Below are 21,375 nucleotides of genomic sequence, written 5' to 3' on the forward strand. Positions count from 1 at the left end.
GAAGGGGATGATTTTCGGGCAGCTCCACCAGATGTGGGACAGGGAGCCACGCTGGCCACAGTTGCGCCAGCAGAGGTCCGAAGATGCCGGATAGATTGTTTTCAGTCTGGATGGGACTAAATACCACCAGAACAAAAGTTTGTAGGAGTTTTCTTTTATATTTGTACAGATGGAGGAGTTGGCGACTGCCTCGCGTATCTCAGTCCATTCCTCAGAATCTAGAGACTCGGCCATCTCCTCCTCCCAGCGGAGCTCATGAGTCTCCTTGTCAGGCAGATTATGCTTCAATAGTAGAGAATAGAAAGTAGATATCAAGCCTTTAGAAGACGTTTTGTTTTTACAGAAGGTTTCTAGGGGGGAACGATTGTGAGGAGCCCGAGGGTCTATTAAGGAGGAGAAAATGTGACGAATTTGAAGATATTGGTAAAACACGGAGGACGAGAGATGGAAACGCTTGCGAAGATCAGCAAAGGTCGGAAAAAAACCCATTGCGACAATATCGGAAAGAAACAAAATATTCTGTTTTGTCCATTGGGAGAAGGATTTCGGGTTGACCCCTGGAGGGAAAGAGGGGTTATGCCATAGAGGGAACATCCGCTTGGGATTAGACAAGAGTTTAAAAGTGCGGGTGCTATATCTCCATATTTCAATAGAGAAACGAACTGTAGGGAGGAGGGAGAGCAGGGGAGGAAGGTCCTTAGGGTCTAGCCAGAACAAAATACTGGGAGATAGCATCTGGAGGAGGTCAGCCTCTGTGTCGACCCAAAGCCTAGTTTGGGGGGGAGAATGAGAAAGAACGGCTTGGGTGAGGTGTGACGCCAGGTAGTATTTATGGAGGCACGGTAGCCCCAAACCACCATTCCGGGCGTGACGAAAGAACTTTGAGACGTACTCTAGGACGACGGCCGGACCATATAAATTGTGAGATGCTTGCCTGGAGATCTTTCAGAAAGAGTGATGGGACACGTACAGGGAGAGTCTGGAAAAGGTAAAGAATCCTTGGTAGAATATTCATCTTAACTGAAGCCACTCTACCAATCCAAGAAATATACCTTGGGGACCAGGAGTTGAGATCGCGCTTCGGGGCGGATACTAGTGGGGGAAAGTTGGCCGAAAATAGACGATCATATGTTTTGGTGAGATTGACACCTAAGTATTTAATGTGATGGGGTTGCCAGTGAAATTTGAAGGTGTCTTGCAAGTGAGTTTGGGTGTTCGGATGGAGATTAAGGGCTAGAGCTTCAGTCTTATCGGAGTTGATTTTAAAGTTTGAAAGAAGACCGTACTCGTTGATTTCAGCAAAAACAGACGGGACAGAGACATGAGGGTTTGTAAGGGTTAGAAGGACGTCGTCTGCGTACAGGGCTAGTTTCGCCGATCTTAAACCTGTGGAAATACCAGATATATTAGGGTTGAGGCGAATCCTGGAGGCCAGAGGTTCCATCATTAGGGCAAAGAGGAGGGGAGAGAGGGGGCATCCCTGTCTGGTACCATTCCGAATTGAGAAAGCCGCAGAAGCACATCCGTTAGCCAGGACCGTTGCTGAGGGGTTGAAGTAGAGAGAGGCAATTCCATTGAGGAAGGGACCTTGAATGTTTGATGCTATGAGAACCTCGCGCATGAAAGGCCATGAAACCCGATCAAAGGCTTTTTCAGCGTCGAGCGCGAGCACCAGAGCCGGGGTTTTAAGCTTATTTGAAGCATGGATTAAGTTGATGACTTTCCTTGTGTTATCGGCTGCCTGGCGGTTGGGAATGAAACCCACCTGGTCAGGGTGGACCAAGGAGGGGATCACACCGGCCAAGTGGTTTGCTAAAATCTTAGCGAAGAGTTTCAAATCAGTATTTAGTAATGATATTGGGCGATAACTTGCACACAGACTAGGATCCTTACCCTCCTTCGGGATCACCACTATATTGGCTCTGGTGGTGGCGCTGTCAAACTTTTGGCCCTTGAGGATCGAGTTAAAAAGATCTAGGAGCATGGGTGAAAGGACAGGGAGCAACTTTTTGTAATATATGGCCGTGAGACCATCCGGGGCGGAGGTATTTCTCAAAGATTTGACCGTGTTTTAATTCGTCAGCAGATATATCCTGACTAAGTGAGGTAGATTGCGATACGCTTAGCACTGGTAGACCACAAGTATTTAAGAATGTTTTAATACGAGATCTGAGGTCTCTAGGGGGGGCAGCGTCAGATTGAAGGTCGTACAGTTTGGAGTAAAATTCCTGGAACCGGTTAGCTATTTTCTGTGGATCAAATTGCTTACAGGAGGAGGCGTCTAGAATATGAATAATTCTGTGTGCGTAAACTACGAGCCAAGAGGGTGTCCGCTTTATTTCCTTTCTCGTAGAATCTTTGGCGGAGCCATTTCAGGGTGTTGGCTGCTTTAGTGGACAAAAGTTGCTGTAGCTGAGCTTTTACAGCCAGGATTCTGAGATAAGTTTTGCGTTTTGGGTAGCGTTGATGCTTCTTGGTGAGGGAGAGAAGCTCAGATTCGAAATCTTGAATCCGAGCTAAATTAACTTTTTTCTGGGCTGATGACATGCGAATTAAGAGGCCTCGGATAGTGGCTTTATGAGCCTTCCATACAACATAATGCGAGATATCCGGGGAGGAGTTGAAGTTCTTGAACTCCTCGATTGCCTGTGACACTTTCTGTAAGTTTTCCGGTTTGGTGACAAGGGTGTCATGCATGCGCCAGGACCGATGAGGGCGGACTGCGGGAAGGATATCGACATTAAGGGAGACAGCCGCGTGATCTGACCAGGTAACTGGGATTATATCCGAAGAGCGCAGGGAGGAGGTGGAAGATTTATCTGTGAAAATCATGTCAATGCGTGTATGGACGTTGTGAGGGACGGAGAAATGTGTGTATGCGCGAGCAGAAGAGTTCAAGACCTGCCAAGAGTCATAGAGATCATACAGCTTTATTAGGGAGCAGAGATGACGAGAGTCTCTAGAGGTCCGCAAGGAGGAGGGTAACGGAGGAGAGCGGTCTAGCTTGGAATCCAACGTGACATTGAAGTCTCCACCCAGAATGACGTGTCCCTTAGCTGACTGAAAAAGTTTCGCGAAGAAATCTGAAAAGAAGGATCCCTGTCCCACATTAGGAGCATAGAGAGTCGCTATGGTTATGGGCGTTTGGGAAATAGATCCAATCAGTATTGTATATCTGCCTTGGTCATCTGTTATTGTAGAATGTACAGTTAATGGAACTGACTGATGGACTAGGATAGCAGTACCGCTAGTTTTACGAGGGGAGGTGGAATAAAATGCGTGCGGAAAGGTTCTATTTGTAAGGCTTGGGTGCGAGTGTGTGAAATGCGTTTCCTGCAAGAGGACTATGTGAGCCTTCAGGCGTTTTAATTCTTGGAGCGCCATGGTGCATTTCTGTGGGGCATTGAGACCGTTAACATTTAAAGATATTATCTTGATAGTCATGGTGGGTGTAGAGAAGGAAAGCTTAATGAGGCAAGTCTGCAAGCTAGGCATAGAGGGGGGATCAGAAGAGATGTTAGTATGAAGGGGGAGGAAGGGGAAGAGAAGGGACCGGAGATGGTAGTCCCAGACTCCGGTTTAAACCTATGTGGAAGACACATCCTGTGTGTCAATGGGGTTCGTGGGGGTCGTGACTGGCAGTCCAAGTGACAGTCAAGGACTAGAACAAGTTAACAAAATTGTCAAGTTAGAAGAGGAGAGAAAGTATGGTGAACCTTGGGGAAGGGATCGTGATCTGAGGGGGCATTTTGGGGGTGATGCCATGTCCAAGGAGAGGCTGAAGACATATATCCCGAAACTCCATACGGACAATGACATATCATTTGAAATGGCATAAAATCATGTCTAATATAATAAAGTGAAGTATGGCGGGGACATCCAGAGAAGCGGGCAACATCGCAAAAGTGGATTAATGACTATATACAACTGGGGAGGGTCTCTCGTCAGGTCAGGAAGAGATTAAATGTGTGCGTTTTAGAGGTTCACGGTTTGTATAGGGGAAAATCTGAGAATCGAGTGGACACGGCGACAGTAACATGTTTTAAATCAACAGCGTCTAAGAGGACGAACAACACCTCTAGAATAGCAGACATATCTAAAGGCAGTTATTGGGTAACAATAACCTATCTACCCCACCACCTGCTCCCACCTCGCTCACCTCTTTAATCTCTCCCTCTCCACTGGCATCTTCCCCTCCTCCTTCAAACATGCTCTCGTATCCCCCATTCTTAAGAAACCTAATCTCGACTCCACTTCTCTCTCGAACTATCGCCCCATATCTCTTCTCCCATTTGCCTCCAAAATTCTTGAGAGGCTCGTCTGCAGCCGTCTCACCTCCTACCTTTCTTAATACTCCCTCCTTGATCCTCTCCAGTCTGGTTTCCGCCCCCTCCACTCCACTGAAACTGCCCTGGCTAAAGTCACCAATGACCTCCTCTCTGCAAAAGCCAGGGGCCACTTCTCCCTTCTCATCCTCCTTGACCTCTCTGCAGCCTTTGACACCGTTGACCACCCCCTCCTCCTTCACACCCTCCAGTCTTTCGGCCTCTCCGGCCCAGTCCTGTCCTGGTTCACCTCTTACCTTACTCACCGTTCCTTCTCTGTCACCACCTCTGGGTCTCTCTCCCCCCCATCCACCCTTCCAGTCGGGGTCCCTCAGGGCTCTGTTCTGGGACCCTTACTCTTCTCTCTATACACCTCCTCCCTGGGTGAACTCATCAGCTCCTTCGGCTTCAGCTACCACCTTTACGCTGACGACACTCAACTATACCTCTCCTCTCCTGATCTCTCTCCCTCCCTCCTCTCTAGGGTGTCCGCCTGCCTCTCTGCCATCTCCTCCTGGATGTCCTCTCGATTCCTCAAACTTAACCTTGCCAAAACTGAGCTCATAGTTTTTCCTCCCTCTCATACCCCATCCCCTTCTGACCTCTCCATCACTGTCGACAACACCTCTATCTCCCCTGTCCCCCAACTTCGCTGCCTTGGTGTCATCCTCGACTCCTCTCTCTCCTTTGGCCCCCACATCCTCTCTCTTGCTAAATCCTGCCGCTTCCAGCTGCGCAACATCGCTCGCATCCGGCCCTTCCTCTCCCAAGATGCCACCAAATGCCTTATCCACTCTCTGATCATCTCCCGCCTGGACTACTGCAACCTCCTCCTCACTGGCCTCCCCCACTCTCATCTCGATCCCCTTCGATCCGTCCTTAACGCTGCAGCTAGGCTTATTTTCCTCTCTCGCCGCTCCTCTTTTGTCTCCCCCCTCTACCTAGCCCTTCACTGGCTCCCATTCCCCTTCAGAATCCTCTTTAAGCTCCTCACACTCACCTACAAGGCCCTCGCCAACTCCACTGCACCCTACATCTCCACCCTCCTCTCTATTCATGCTCCATCCCGCCCTCTCCGTTCTGCCTCTGACCGTCGCCTCTCTTCCCCCCTTATAACCTCCTCCCACGCGCGTATCCAAGACTTCACCCGCGCTGCCCCCCTCCACTGGAACAAGCTCCCTCCCTCCATCAGAACTTCCCCTAATCTATCCAGCTTCAAACGGGCCCTAAAAACCCACCTTTTTCTTAAAGCCTTTCTGTCTCCCACTTAATTTCCTACCTTATCTTCTGCCTCTGTCCCCCTACTCTCCCTCTCTCCCCTGCGTCTCTCTGTCTGTCCACCCCTCCCCTTAGATTGTACGCTCCTCTGAGCAGGGCCATCTCTCCTCCTGTTTCCACCACTTCTAACTCTGCTCTCCAGCTACTTAGCCCTCCTCCTCAAAGGTCCTCCACCCCACATCCACTTTCGCTCCCTCCTCCCCCCTGGGGGTCTCCCTGTCTTCCACGCCCCCCTTCTTGGGCCCCGTCATTTTCGGATCCTCCCTCCCCCTTCCCCGCCCTCTCTAGCTGTGCATTGAGCGTACTGAGTTGCTGTGTTTACTGTACTGTGCTGTCTCCCATTGTATTGTGATTTTGTTTGTCTCTGTACGGCGCTGCGGATGCCTTGTAGCGCCTTATAAATAAATATTAATAATATCTAGGATACCCTTGTCAAAATAGTGTAACTTAGGGAGGACTCACTGTGTAAACATGAACTCCAAATAACATTACAATGACGGACTATTAAACAGACTTTTAACAAAAGAGAAAACATTATGCGAAACATCAAACAAGAGTTATTGGAAACAATGGTAACAGGGTGTGTTAACTAACAGAGTCATAACCTTGTCAAAGTAGTGTAAGTTGGGACAGACCCAACTGAAATGCATAGGTCAGTCACAGAGTACACTACCCTGTAGAATTATTGAGTAGAAAGATAATCACTGGCTGGGAGTGACAAGGAACATCAAACATATATTTTACACAGATGAGTACTATTAAGTCGAGTCCTCTGAGGGGAATCCGGGATCTAGATCAGCGTTGATCCGGGGGTCCGAAGATCCTGTACTGGAAAGCAGAGAGAGAAGGAGAGGAAAAAGAAAAAAGGGACAAGCAACAGAAGGAATACACACAAACAATACTTGCTGCAGACGGGTAGAAGCCTGGCGAGGAGACCCAGAAGCGAATTAGGCTGTAGACCAAGTAGGTGAAGAGGCTCTTCGCGGGACGGAAGAGCTGTCTGCGGGCAGGGTTGGAGGGGTCATCGGGATGCCCAGCTTCTCCAGCATAGTGAGACCTTCCTCATGAGTCTTAATCCTATGGGAGGAGCCATTATGAGTTACTTGGAGAGCAAAGGGAAAGCCCCATCGATATCGAATGCGATGATTTCTGAGGGCTTTTGTGATGGTGATCAGGTTGCGGCGTTTTCTTAAAGTTGAGGGAGCTAAATCCTGAAAAATCTGGATGTTATGACCAGAATAGGAAACAGCTGGAGTATTGCGTGTCGTGGCTATAAATTGTTCTTTGATAGTGTAGTAATGGAATCTCATCACCACGTCCCTGGGTGGTTGGCCCGAAGGGGGTTTGGCACGTAGAGCTCTGTGAGCGCGGTCCAGTAGAAAGTCGGAGGGAGGGGTGCCAGGGAAGCATTGGCAGAGAAGACCCTCTAAATATTTAGGCAGAGCATCGGCGTCAATGAGCTCAGGGATATTTTTAAGGCAGACGTTGTTGCGCCTTGTACGATTCTCCACATCCTCGTTGTGATCTTGCATATCTGAGATAGATTGGCGCATTTCTGCGAGTTGTTGGTCAACTGATTGTTGGTGGGAACAGACATCATCCACTTTGCGTTCTAAAGAATCTGTGCGATTGCCAAGAGCTAGGACTTCGGCTTTAATGTCCTGGATGACCGCCCTCATCTCAGATTGTATGGTGGATTGAATTATTTTCAACAGCTCTGGTGTGGAGCAAATTACATTTGAGGATTGGGACTCCTCATGGTCCGAAGCCGGCGAAGAAGAAGTTTCTAGCATGGAGGAACTTGCTTGTGTTCTGTCTTTGCGAGAAAACATGGCCGGCTGGGCAGCTTTTTTCGGTTTGTGAGACATGACTCAGGAAGTAGATGAAATACCGATGCGGCTCCTATTTTATATATTTTATGTTTAGTGGTCTATTAACAATATTAGTGGGAGCTATCGGTAAACACCCTGTAGTGCATGTAACATAAGAGACTGTGTTTAAAGGAATTATACTTATCGGGAAATGGAAAAAGATAAAGCTATTTGCAGAGTCGTTAATGTGCTGTCATCTTCACAACAGGGAAATAGGTTAAAGAGCAGTCTTTCACTTTGCCTTCTCTCATCTTTCCAGTGGCCGCTTTCCTGTTCACAGATTGTTTCTTATTATGTACAGAAAACTAAGTGGCCTGATTTGCAATGAGCAGCATGTACCACTTTGTACAGGAAGAATATGTTTTTGCATATGAATGAGCATTAACCATAATGCATTTTAATGATTGACGTACAACAGATTCCACTGAGGAATTGAATTTCGGAGTCCAAGCCAGTGGCCAGACGCTAAGAAGTTGATGCAAGTTTATGACAAAGGAGGGGGGAAAAAAAACACATTACAAGATGAAAGAACATCATTTACCGGCTCACCACAGTATTTATAGACATATTTTACATAGCACAAAGACTGGCTGTGCACTCTTATGTCCTTAGATTACCTTTTATCACCTCACAGAGGGATTTTCTCTTTCCTTCCTTCAGTCTACGTGTACATCTTTATTGAGTCTGTTTGTATTTTATAATCAGAAAAGACAAGAGTATATCTATATGATACTGATGACTATACGCTGCATATCTGGATTTGTATAATCTGCACTGGTTAACTGTCAACATCTCAACAGAGTTAAAACCCCCCAATTCAAAACAGATTTTAATGTGATTCTACAGTTGAACATTGCTTCAGTTGAGAGTGACAAAATTAAAGACTGTAGTGTTAATCTTGGAGCAAGTTATGAATCTAGCCCTCATTGGGATACCCAGAATGCTCTGCAGTGGCATTGTTATAATACAGCTACCAAGGTCCTATTTCACAAAAGAAAAGAATACAATTATCAGTAAGATGGGTAATTTAAATAGTTTATGGACTACAACGCAAAACATTACTCTAAGCACTTAAAATCTTTGCTATTGGAGGGAAGGGACAGGTGAAATGATAGAAATGTTTAAATATATCAAGTATTATTAAAGGTCAGGAAGGCAGCATTGTTAAATACCAGTGTGCACTGCTATGTTTTTCACATGACACTTTGTACGATAATGTGCAAGTTCCAATGGCTGGCCGTGGCGTAGGCTTTAAAGGGAGTGGAGTGTCTGCTCATTTCATCCTTTGTCTTGGATGCGTTAGATTGGTCAGCCCAAACATGGTGGAGATCAGCTACAGGTTGTTACTGCATTTAATATTTCAATATTGAGCTTTTCCACCATAGTCATAAAGAAAATCTTACCCACCAATAGTTAATAAGTTTCTCAAGCTTGGTAGGTGTGTTACTAGTTCACTTTTAGTAATCAGACACCATAGAATGTGAATTTTTTTATTGCAAATAATTAAATAACATTTCTATACGTACACTACAGTGTTATTCATTTATATATAATTTTAAATACAGACATATTTGCTATGTAGAGCATGCAGTTCATAGATTTTGATAAAGTGAAAAAGTTAAAATAACACACACTGGCAGCAATCATTCAGTCTAACCCAATTTGTGCCTCTTATAGGGGCGTCAGTCAGAACGCTAGTGCAAGTATGGTCTTGTTTAATTCTGATTTGGGATGTTTACCTCTGCCAAGTTCTGAAAGGTTTGAGAAGGAGAAAATAGAATTTATGCAAAAGGATTACATAATTTTTTCCCCCTTAAAAATGTGTTGGATTGGCTTGAAGTTGGCATAAACAAGATCCCCACAGCAGTGTATATACTTTATCTGGTATGAGTATTTCAGGGTAAAGCCTCACATGGAAACTGCTTCTCCTCTTGCCTTCCAAAGTAAATATCAGTCTTACTGTATCATCCCCCATTGGCTCTGATGAAAAGCCGTTCTGTTTTCCAAATTAAATATGTACAGTATTTCCAGTTCCAAGAGTTATAAGAGCGTATACTGTATGCTCTGGCAGTTGTTCCTATTCGTGGATAGTATGGGCCATTTACAGTAAGAAAGATTAAATCAGAAAAGCCACTTTAATCTTATGTTTGCAACAAAATGTAAATTCCTGCAGACATTTGTTTTTGGTTAAGTTATGGACCATTTTAAGGAGGTTGAGGCTAAAATTTATTTTGCGTGTTGTGAATGATTATGTTTACTGCAAAATAGGTTTCTGACTGCTGACTACTATAGGGATTTCTTTTTTTTTCAGGCCACACGATAAAGAACCGTTTGGAGAATTGTGCTACTTACATGTTAATATTCGTAATTTAGTAAGCAAGAAACACAGTGCTTCTCTGGCATATCGCAAGCACCTAAGTCATAATTGTGTAGCCTGCTCCACAGGACAGTAGCTTTTGTAGTTTGTTTTGTTGGGTTTTTTTGGGGTTTTTTTTGCTTCTTTCTGCTTTTTGTATTTCAGTATACCAGTGTTTATAATAGAATAAATATATTTCAAATAATTTTGCAGAAAAAAAACCATCTGTGCACCCTGGACTTTTTCTCTTGCATTATTCCTTTGTGCTCCACATCCCACAGCACTGACTGGAGACAGTATTAAAAATGGACCAGCGTGGTCATACTTCTGCCTCTGCCCACTTCCCTAATGTCATGGATTTCAGTTGCAGCTGCTGCCAACAGCAGTCTTTAACCCTCCCTCTTTAAGTAAAAAGCTCTTTAAAGTGACTGTGGAACATCTGCTTACTTAGTGCTCCCTCTACCAAGAGCGAAACTAGAGTAACTAGAAGCCAATGGGTCCCATACTGACATTTTTGGGGTTGAGCCCAGCAATATGTATCTACTCATCATTGCAAGGGCCATGTTGCGCTCTCCTGAGCATGTGCAGTGGCTGACACATACTCTGTGGTGCCCCATTTGTGTATGGTACACACATCGCCAAGCTCCATTTATGTCAGACCACCTAATAGCCATATTGGCTGTTAGAGCTGCAATTATTATTCAGCACTATCCTCCATCATTTTTAAGAATGTAAGAGGCACAGGAGTGTTGGCGTTTTGCAATTAAAGACCTACCATTTTAGATTTTTGTATATTAACCATTATTTCCTATAGTTCAATTCCGGCATAAATCTATTACCGTTAATACAGTAATTTTAACCTTGATTTCTGCTCGCGGCTTCCTGAACTGCGAGCAAAAACCAGCGTTGAAGATTAGTGTATTAATGATAATAATGCTCACTATTACCGTAATTTCAGTAATAGTGCGCAGGCCGTGTTGCTTTCGGCAAGAACGCGGCCAATTGAATTCCCCCTCCATATATTGTGTGCAAACTACAAAATACCCCCACTATATAACATGGCAGGAGGGGACTACAAGAGAGGAACTGTCAGAACATCTACGACGTTATAACAATCCCAGTTTAGTTGTTGACAGATCCAGGTTTGAATCCTGTGAGTTGTTGGTTAGATTACAGGCTTATCAGAGCCATGTGCTCATACGTTCACAGTTATATGATATCTCACTACACTGCTGAGCATCTGCATTTTTCATCATCTAGCAACAAATGAACACTTAAAATTTTACATATTTTCTTATTTAAAACAAGGACTTGTGTTGTAGCCAGAATCCAGTTAACACTGGAAGAACACACTGAAATATATGTAAATACATGTAGAAATGTATTCTAATATCTAAATGTTGTATGAAATATGCTTAAAAACTATGCAACAACAAATTTGTAATGATATTGGCATATATGTAATAGTGTCACTGACAATGAAAAAAAAATACAGCTACCTCTATCAATAATTAAATGGTTTGCAGAAAAACAAAATGTCTCCGTTTCTCTAAAATCTGTCTCAAACTGCAACAGTGCTTAAATATTGACTCGTTAAATAAATCTAACCTAATATACAGATCAGCCTTTTCAGCTATATAGCATTCAAAAAACAATTAAAGAAATAGTGAATAATAAACCTGGTGTTATCTCTTTTTCATTCTCAAAAGAGTTGGTCACGGAGTCAAGAAAGAGCCATTTTCAACAGACTAAAAGGGGTAACCTACATAGTTTGTAAAGTTCAGAAAGACACTGGTATAGCAAGTTCTACCTTACATAAGTTCTAATTCTCGCGTGGATGGGAGAAGTTCATTCCTGACCAAAACAATGGCATTGGGATAAATTCCCTGGATCAATCATTCCTAATAATATATAGATATTTGTGCTATTTCATGTAACAAAGGCTTCTGGTCCATTTTTATATTCTGTTACTTTGCCATCACAGCCTTGTATGTTAGGATATTCCACAGCTTAATATACTTATGGTGAAACTGTCTTTAGTTAATTAGGCAAATCTTTGTTTAAACCATTGATATGTGTTTATACCTTAATTCGCCTCTAAGACACTTTTTTTTCCCCAAAAGTAAATAAGCCTTCAGCAATGTAACCCTTCCATTCCCTTGTTAATCTGGGTGTCGGGGTCTGAACCTTCTCAAGTTCTTTCATACAATTAGGTGCCCAAAATGATGCCCCATATTCTCAAGAATTTAGGTGTGACAGGTGAAAAAACAGGCAGTGAGGATGGTATAAGAAATACTTACTGGGTCAAGGTTCTACTAACTGCGTAGTATTTAGAATGTAAGATGGGTAAAAGCTTAGACTGAATTCTGCCTTGCAACATATAATTCTACCCTTTTTGAGCTTCACCAGTGTAGTCTGCTCAGCATGTGAAGTGCTATATAGGCAGTCTGACTTGACACAATGTAAATAATTAAAGAGCATTTTAAATTGCTTCCTAGTAAATAATCAACTTTTATTCAGAAGAAACCACTTCTGAGAAATAATATTCAGGTAGCAGCTCTTTGAGTCCAATTCAATTAGGTTATGTTTCTCTGAGCATTAACAGCAACTACTTTAGTGAAAACTGTGCTCTCAATGAGGTGTGGGTAAAAATGAGTGAGAATCATTACCTGGAATCAGTAACATAGCCCGTAGTAACTTCATGGCTAATTGAATCAGCCCCATTGAGCCGCAAACCCCAATCTTACACTAATGAACCCAGTAGGTGTAAAGCTGTCTGAGAACATGAATCAATGCCAAGACAAAATCTCATCTATAGTCAAACTATTCAGTGAGTAAAGCATTAACTGAAATTGCGAGAATGTAAATGACATTTCCCAGAAGAGACTTGTCTTGTGTAATTGTTGCTTATTTGCCACTGTAAAGTAGCGAAAAAACAGTCCTAACAGTTTTCATTATCTTATTGAAGTTTTATTGAATGGAGAAATAATATATACTGTACAGTAAAACAAGTAATTCTACTCCTTTTTGTTTGTCTGACCTTGTCACATAAAATGGCAAGGTAATAAATACTTTCATAAAGAAGGAGCAACTTAATTAATTTGTTTGCTAGAAAATATGAGTAAGTATTAATTTCTGGTAAATTAGAAGTATTGTTCTGGAGAATACGTCTCAGGATTGCTGATCCTTAAGGATCTGATTAAAGACTGCTTTGCACTAGCAGCAATGCTATCCATCCTCAGGTTGCAAAATGTTTACTAATACACAATGACTGCATTGTTTCTGTTTCAAAGCTGAGAACAGATTAAAGAAAGACTGTATCCTAAAATACTGCACACAAGTGTCTAAACTCCCATTATTTTACTGAATACTCCTTGAAGCAAATAATGTTTAACTTTTCCAGGCCAGGGCTGTTAATCTGCCAGTCATTTTAAGAACCCATGTTTCTTTTTTTTTTTGTACTTATTAATATATTTTGTTTTTAGTGGCTTCCTGGCTGGTTAAGTTAAAATAAAATTGTTAATATAGTAAAACATCACTAATAAGTGTTTTACTGTGGTTTTGGGATTATTGGCTAAAAGGTAACACATGGTCTCCTCAGTTCATATATTGTTATTGTTTTTTTATGGGGGTGGGGGGGGGCTTGTCCACACTTACATGTCATGCTAAGCTACAAAGTAGACTCCATCTATAACTTCTGCATTACATTAATTTAAATGCATATATGCAGGATGGACTCTATGTAATTGTAATACTCCCAGTCTGATGCTCTGCTAGAAAGAGAATCCCGCTGACCCCAACACAGAAAGAGGAGAGACCCCAGTGAACAGGTTGCTTTAAAGAGAGAGGCTTTTATTATGGGTGCCCATATAGAGATTGGTGAAGGTCACATGGCAATTTATAGGTGCATCTGAAATAAACATTAAATAAATTCATGATTAAAATTGTGAATTGTTAATACAATTGCAACAATATTTTTTTTATAGTTGTGACAATAAATTACTAATTAAAATTGTAACCTTAATATTGATGCTCTCTTCCACCAATTATCTGCGGAGCAACTATGGTTTTTATCCACAAGTATTAACAATCTCTATTATCAATTAACAACAGCTAGCTATGTAGCAGTCAATTATTAATTGTGTGTACATTAGATACATGTTCCTGTCACTTATCCCTTGCTTCTTTAACTCTTTTTATGGATCTTTAAATTCACTTTGGTTCAGATTAGGGTAATTTCCATTAAAATGCAGTTCAGTAATGAGTTCTGTAGAGTAGCGGACTCTAGGGTTTACAGTAATTTGCCTTTATCTCCTAATCCAGTTAGCTACGCCTATTGTATGAGTAGCAATATTTCACCCAGCCAGGACATTGTGTGTGAGAACAGAGACTTTTGAAGTAGTTCTTTTAAGTTTTGGCGCCACTTACCTGTCCAGAAGATTTCAGTTTAGTCGCAATCTGCATCCTGTGCGACTGACTGGGACAATTCCAAAACATGACCCTTGCTTGTTGTCGCTCCTTGCAGACCTCGAAAAGGGTTATAGTGGAAGTCTCTCTTTTAGTTCTGGTGACTATATCGGACCCCAATTTGCTGCTTAAATCAGTATTTTCCAAATCCAGTCATCAGGGAGCCCTAACAGTGCAGGTTTTCCATATCTCCTTGCTAGAGCGCAGGTGTATTCATTACTGATTAATACATTGTAACAGATCCACAGGTGGTATAATTTATTTCACTTGTCATCTGGAAAACCAGCACTGTTAGGATTCCCTGATACTCCCACTGACACTGCCATGCTCTCGTCAAGAATCTGTCTCAAGCAGCTGATTCTCATTGTTCAGAAAGAAGGTGTGGAGGGAGACTTGCTCCAGTAGTGGGACAAGGGGCGGGTCTCTGCGCTCTGTGAGCCAAGTCACTCCTCCTCATAACAAGTGGTTCACTTCTTGTTCTGCATTTCTTTTACAAGTTTACCCTTATTTTGCCATACTTTCTATACATATAGTGGCCATTCTATACATATATATTTTATTTCTAACTCTACTTTCATAATGTCTATTAGTTTCAGCACTATTGTATAAAGAACAACGGGGGGGAAAACTCCAGCACTATGTATAATGAATTACTAAAATTATGACCTCTCAAACTAAAATACAGGTTCATCCTTTAAACCTTCACAAATGTGTATGTACACTGTCATGATCCCTAGAAATTAATTAAATTATTACACATTGCATTAAACCTTGATATTTACTTAATGACAAGCTATTGGCCCCTGTTATCATACATATTACCTGCTGAAATTGCTTGCTTCTCTTTTATTTTATTTTTTATTATGAAGAACATTATATAAAATAACTTTTTCAGTATTGTATACAAGACCTGGTAGTCATGTTTACATTTTAGGTGCAGCAGCCTTTTTAAGAATTCCATAAAAATGCACATGGATGGGCCAGTTATACAGGTCAGGTTTATTTGAAAGGCACCTATTATTAAAGTAATTTTATTGTTTTCCAATAAGCATTGTTTAAGCGACAATTTATTTAGCAGTTCAATATATAATTATAATACAGTACAGCCGATACCAAATATATACATACATACCGCCGCGCCCTTTGCTGCGCTCCGCTGGTACCAGCTTACAGTACTTCAGCCCAGAAGACTGTGGTCAGAGAATGACTGAAGCCAGTACCAGCAAAACTGTATTATATACACTCAGTGTTACAGAGAAAACAATGCAGATGATATGGCTTGCTTCTATAGGTCCAGGCTTCAGGAGGGTCCAGTGTAAACAGGTCATGGGATAGTTCAAACAACCCCCTCCAAGGGTGGGGGAGGTTCAACATTCCAGGTGATTCTCCCGCCCAGAAACAAGTTTGTTAGTCTATTCACAATACACAGTCAGTAAAATTTTAAACACTTATTCCCTAACATCGCTAGCTAGAGTATGCAATGTGCGATCCGTTCGGTGAATGAATCAGACAACTGCGGATGAATAGGGGATTAAAATGATGCTAAACATGACATGTTTCCTGTAACCTGAACCTTAAGTATCACTAAAGTGTACATATAACCTTAATATACATATATATATATATATATATTACTAAATACCATCTGCTCATAAGTCACTGGGGAATGGAACCATTATAATGAAATAATATTAATAACTAAATTAGAGAGTGTGTGCGTGCGTATTTTACCGTGTGATCACGCCATGCCACGTGTTACGTGGCATACTGATCGCAATTGCACGATAAAGCAATATTAACCAATATAGTTTCGTTCATCCAATTATACGACTTTGACACACCTTACTGTTCTCAATACTGATTTATGTAAGCTATCTATGATTGCTGATAAAAGCCCATGGCAGTAAGGGGACACTAACCTCAAAAATGTTCTGTGCTTGTGTCCACCACAGGGAAAAGTAAATGTTGACAGCTTTATCACTTTGTGAATGCTAAATTCAGACTTGTGAAACTGTCTCCCACCACGTTGCCTTCTCATTGTCATAGTTTTGGTCCCTTCTGGACCTGATTACACTCTAACCCCACTACCCACTGTTACTAGTTATGTTGCATAAGATTGGGCCACACTACCAATTGATTCAACAGTAAGAGCATTATCGCACCACAGTTGATAGGCAGCAGAGCTCTCTGGGGAGATAAAGGGTTTCTGGGGCAAATAAATCAAATTCTGGAATTGAATAAAATGGTTTTACTATCACAATCCTAAAAACTTGGTAAAGTTCTAAAACAAATAAAAAATCTTAATACAATAATTCCTAAATATGTATATACAGAAGTGAGCAAAAAGAAAAAAGGTTTAGAGTCTCTTAATCATTGAAAGATTTATTGACCGTGTGCAATTTATGCTGCATCTTTCCAGACTTGCAGCATGTATTTTGTATGTTAAAAAGGCAGTGACTAATCAAATGAAATATCTATTGTTAAATCTTTCTCCCCTCCAACTACCATCAGTCCAATGCCCAGGACCTCCCCATTTGGGGAATGCCTTGCAATGCTAGGTGGGGAAACTGTTAAAAAAAAAAAATATATAAAATATGTAATTTCTTTTGGTCGATTTTAAAATCTATATTATAATGATATTGTAAACAGATCTAAACCTAAACTGATCTGACTCATGTAGTAATTGAATTCCGTATTTAGTATTTAGAAGCTACACTGTTGATAATCAAACTTCAATAATGGATAACATCATCAGGGTCTCTTCACTGGTTACCATGGTAAAGAACACAATAGGTTTGCATCCAGTATTGTGTGCTTAGATACCTAATTATTCCATATGTTTCAATTCTGTTTTTACTTGGAGAGATTTCCTTTGGATATAAGAAAACATGATGTCTTGATTGAGTGGCAAACAACATTTTAGAATTTAGTCAAGCAGTAATAAAGTGTGTATGTAATATATATGTGTATGTAATATATAATCAGGCTTGGATAACCTGTAAGTCTTACAGGTTGAGAAACTACAAGCCCCAGAATGCTTTGTCAGCTATTGGATGGCAAAGCATTCTGGGACTTGTAGTTTCACAATGTCTGGAAGACCACATATTGTCCAAGCCTGGATTATAGACACAAACACAGAAATTATTTTTCAGTCTAACTGTATTTTAAAATGTTGTGTGTTTGAAACGTTTTGAGACCCATGTTTTGAGAACCTGCACTAGTGTCGGTTGTTTCAATGCTGTAGGGGAGGAGTGAGGAATCTATTAACTGAATCTGTCCATATCAGTCTCTGTAGTATTGAATTTCTTGTCCAAAAAATGAAACAAAATAGAGAAATAAAACTTGTATTTATTTATGTTTTTACACACCTCACCTGCATTCTAAGAGAAGGATCTATAGAGCATTATACCCAACATTTATCCCTAGTTTATATAGTGATAACAGTGAGTAGGACAGTAGTTTTTTTCTTTTTTGTAGAATAATTCTTCCCATTTATAAAAAGCTTAAAATGTACTTAAGTAAAATTCTGTACAGGTGGCTATTTTTTAGGCCTTTTACATAATCTTTTCACTGATTAAATAATATCAAAATAATCTCTGTGGTAAGGATGACTTTTCTGAGAAATGTAGGAATATATTGTGGGTTTGAGTAGTGTGTGGATGACAATAAAGTAACATTATCCATTGGTCAAATTTAAAAAACTATGAAAAAATGAAGCTAAAATATATTTGCATTTCATTTCCTAGCACGCAAAACGAAGAAGAAGATAAAGGGAATTCAGCAGTCTAACACAACAGCAGTACGTGATCTTCCAGAAAGTTCGATGAATAAGACCATAGTCCCGGCATCTGTGGCACAACTTACGCCCACGCTGATCTCCTTATTGGAGGCTATTGAACCTGAGGTGCTGTATTCGGGGTATGACGGCACATTACCTGAAACAGCCTGGCGACTCATGTCCTCTCTGAACATGCTAGGTGGACGCCAAGTGGTATCTGTTGTGAAATGGGCAAAGTCAATACCAGGTAATGAAACTTGTTTATCAAATTACTGTTTTATAGTGTTTTGCTCCCTTAAGGCCACCTCAGCCTAATTAGGTGTACGGTGTTTATATGTGTGTACTGAGTGTTTACATGTGGCCAAATTTAAAAACTTGGCAAATGACTTGTTTTTTTGGTGCCATTAACTTCCAATTAATTATACCACATTCTATAACTAATTATATGACTAACATTCTAAAATTGAACTTCCTCAACTCTGTGTTCACAAATTTTGAAGTTAAATCTTGGGGTAACTTTAGCCACACCCAATTTTAAAATCTCTGCCAGTCAGACAGCAGCTATCTTTAGGGGCCGATTCAATTCAGCCACATTATGCTAGGAATAGCGCACACTATCATTTGTACGGTAAAAGTGCGCAATATTACCGTTAGTACGGTTATTTTAACACTGATTTTTTTTTCTCACACCTCTCGGGGCCACAAGTAAAAATCTGGGTAAAAATTACCGTGTTAAAGGTAATCGTACTAACGCCACGTTAATCCTAGACCAAAGTGCCAAAATCTGCCCCTTAGAATGATTTTATGTACTTGTAAATATGTCGTCTTTTATATAATGCCTCTTATTAGCTCTTTGGGGGAAATTCAATTGGCTGCATTACTTTTGATCATTTTCTTTGCATCTGAATAAAAACACATGCTGTTAAAATCTATGACAACTTATAGATCTATTTTCTCAGAGGCAAATTGAGATATTTATTTATGATAGGAAATACATGCTCTGCTCTCCATAATTAAGATACTTATAGTATTCTCTTCTGCATCCTGGGCAGTGCTGCTGTTTGCTGTGTAGGCTGTGCAGCAGTAGTTGTAAAGGTAACGTACTCTTGTCTGCTGGAAGAAAACTCTCTGTAAAAACAATATTTGATTTCTGAATTTCAATGTACAATTATATTTTTTTCCTTAAAAATGATGTAAAGATTTTATTAATCCTTAGGACTTTTCATTAACGTGGCTCAGTGTTGCCCTACAGCATATCGTCCTATGACCCAAATATTAATGCTTCTGAACAATGCAGCCAACATCAAAACTGACTTGATGTGAATACACAAAGTGTGTGGGCCCACAGGTCCACACTCTTACATTCATTTTATATCCAAATGAAAGAGTGTTTATTAAGCTTTAAGACAACACATCCAGTGCTTTCAAATAGCAACCATGCTTACAAGGCATCAGCCTTCTGGAAAATGTTTCCGTTTTATAAATTGCTATTTGAAAAAATTAAATAAAATTATAAAAATTTTCACTCTGATGCTAATAATTTACTACCTGACAAATGTCAGAAATCTGACTTTTTACTTTGCATGCATACACTGAAGGGCAGCATAAAATGAGTATGTCTGGTGACTGTAGCCTGGGCCCAAGGCTGCAAGGAGGCCTGGAACGTTTCATTCATTCAGTGGTACAGTTATGATTAGAAATGTACTCATGGGCAGGCCTGTATATTGCATTGCTTACCATGTGTTTAGGTAAAATCGTAACTGTGACTGTTTTTAAATGTAAGTTATTTGTAGTTTGTAATCTGCAGACACTATAGAATATATCTGGTGTTTTCTAAAAACAAAAAACAAAACTTTAATTATAATAATAATCAGATATAATCCATGCCTGAAGTACTACTATACGATCCTACTATATTCTAGGAAGCTGAGGATGGCTTATTAGTATGTTTGTTATGTTGACAGTAGAGGGGTATGTAGGTGGGCTGATGTCTGTGGAAGCACATTTTTCTCACTGTTGTATTGTTATCAGGTTTCAGAAATCTGCACCTGGATGACCAAATGACCCTTCTCCAGTACTCGTGGATGTTTCTGGTGGTGTTTGCCCTCGGATGGAGGTCTTACAAGCAATCCAATGGGAGTGTGCTGTTTTTTGCCCCAGATCTTGTCATTGACGAGTGAGTAGTATACTATTTGAACTCCCTTAAACTGTATTGGGAAATTAGTATTTATTTGAGCTTATTTAAGAACATACCTGATGGATGTGCAGTAACAAAGTAGTATGCATTAAAAGATCTGTTATGATACTTCTAAAATTTGCATCAATAGAAACATTGACTATTTTATTATGATATTTTTGGTAATTCCTTATCAGTAATTTCACAGATTCTGTAACTGCTTATTTAAAAGAGTTATAAAATTATATCTTAGACATTTCATGAGCACATCATGACAGCTTGTGAAACTGTTGCAGAAAAGTGTGATTGGCAAATTGTCACTTACAGCTCTAGAATGCATAGACTACAATTATGGCATAAATCAATAGGGCATTCTTTATATATTGAACTTTTAGTATTTCTGGCCCAATAAACTGGTCTAATGTAGGGTTAAGATTTTGAACTGCTGTAGGTTATTAAGAAAAGTTCTCGTGCTCCCCTATCCAATACCAATCTTAACGTTTCTATTCAGCGTATTCAGAATGCCAATAACTGCTCCCAATGAGGAGATAAAAGTGCTGAGGTCAGTGCTGAAATGCTGATAATTCCAGGTTGGCACTCAGTCATTGCTGGAAAGTGATAACTGTACCACTTTAGTTTTGTAGTCACAGCTTTTACTATATTAACAGTATGCCTCACACCAGAACAATGCTGTGGGATGCAATGTGAACATTAATAAGAGCTGCATACCCAAATTAATAATTACATGATTTGTAAAACATTGTTGCTAATTTTTATTTGTCTGTGTATAGAAATAAAACACATGCTAAATCTATTTAAAAATATTACTAAGCCTAACAGACAAGTTGATTTATAGAATAGAGCTGCTACCAACAATCACAAATATGCAAGCAAAAGTTCCTATACCTTGACAGTTAGCTGTTTGACTTTGCTAAGGCTCTTCCTAACAGGAAGTCCACTGTCTGTAGAAAAAGATTTCCCCTTATGATTACAAATTTATCTGAAATATCTTCCATTATCGAATGCTGTAGAAACATTTACATATATACTTGTGACTGTTCTTAGTGGCTGAGTAATAGTAGGTGAGATTTTTTGTTTTAGTGAATTTTTAATGGGCATATTAG

General features: G+C 40.5%; 1 protein-coding gene across 3 annotated transcripts in view; it reads left to right on the forward strand.

The window, feature by feature from the left end:
* Positions 1–21,375, forward strand: part of NR3C1 (nuclear receptor subfamily 3 group C member 1) — a 143,388-nt gene that overhangs the window by 95,626 nt on the left and 26,387 nt on the right. For all 3 annotated transcript variants that reach the window (XM_075209685.1, XM_075209683.1, XM_075209682.1), the window contains exons 5-6: positions 18,044–18,322; positions 20,107–20,251. In XM_075209685.1, coding sequence (XP_075065786.1) covers positions 18,044–18,322; positions 20,107–20,251 — 424 coding nt within the window. The remainder of the gene's footprint in view (positions 1–18,043; positions 18,323–20,106; positions 20,252–21,375) is intronic.

This window comes from Mixophyes fleayi, chromosome 4 (assembly GCF_038048845.1).
Source record: "Mixophyes fleayi isolate aMixFle1 chromosome 4, aMixFle1.hap1, whole genome shotgun sequence".
NCBI lineage: Eukaryota > Metazoa > Chordata > Amphibia > Anura > Limnodynastidae > Mixophyes > Mixophyes fleayi.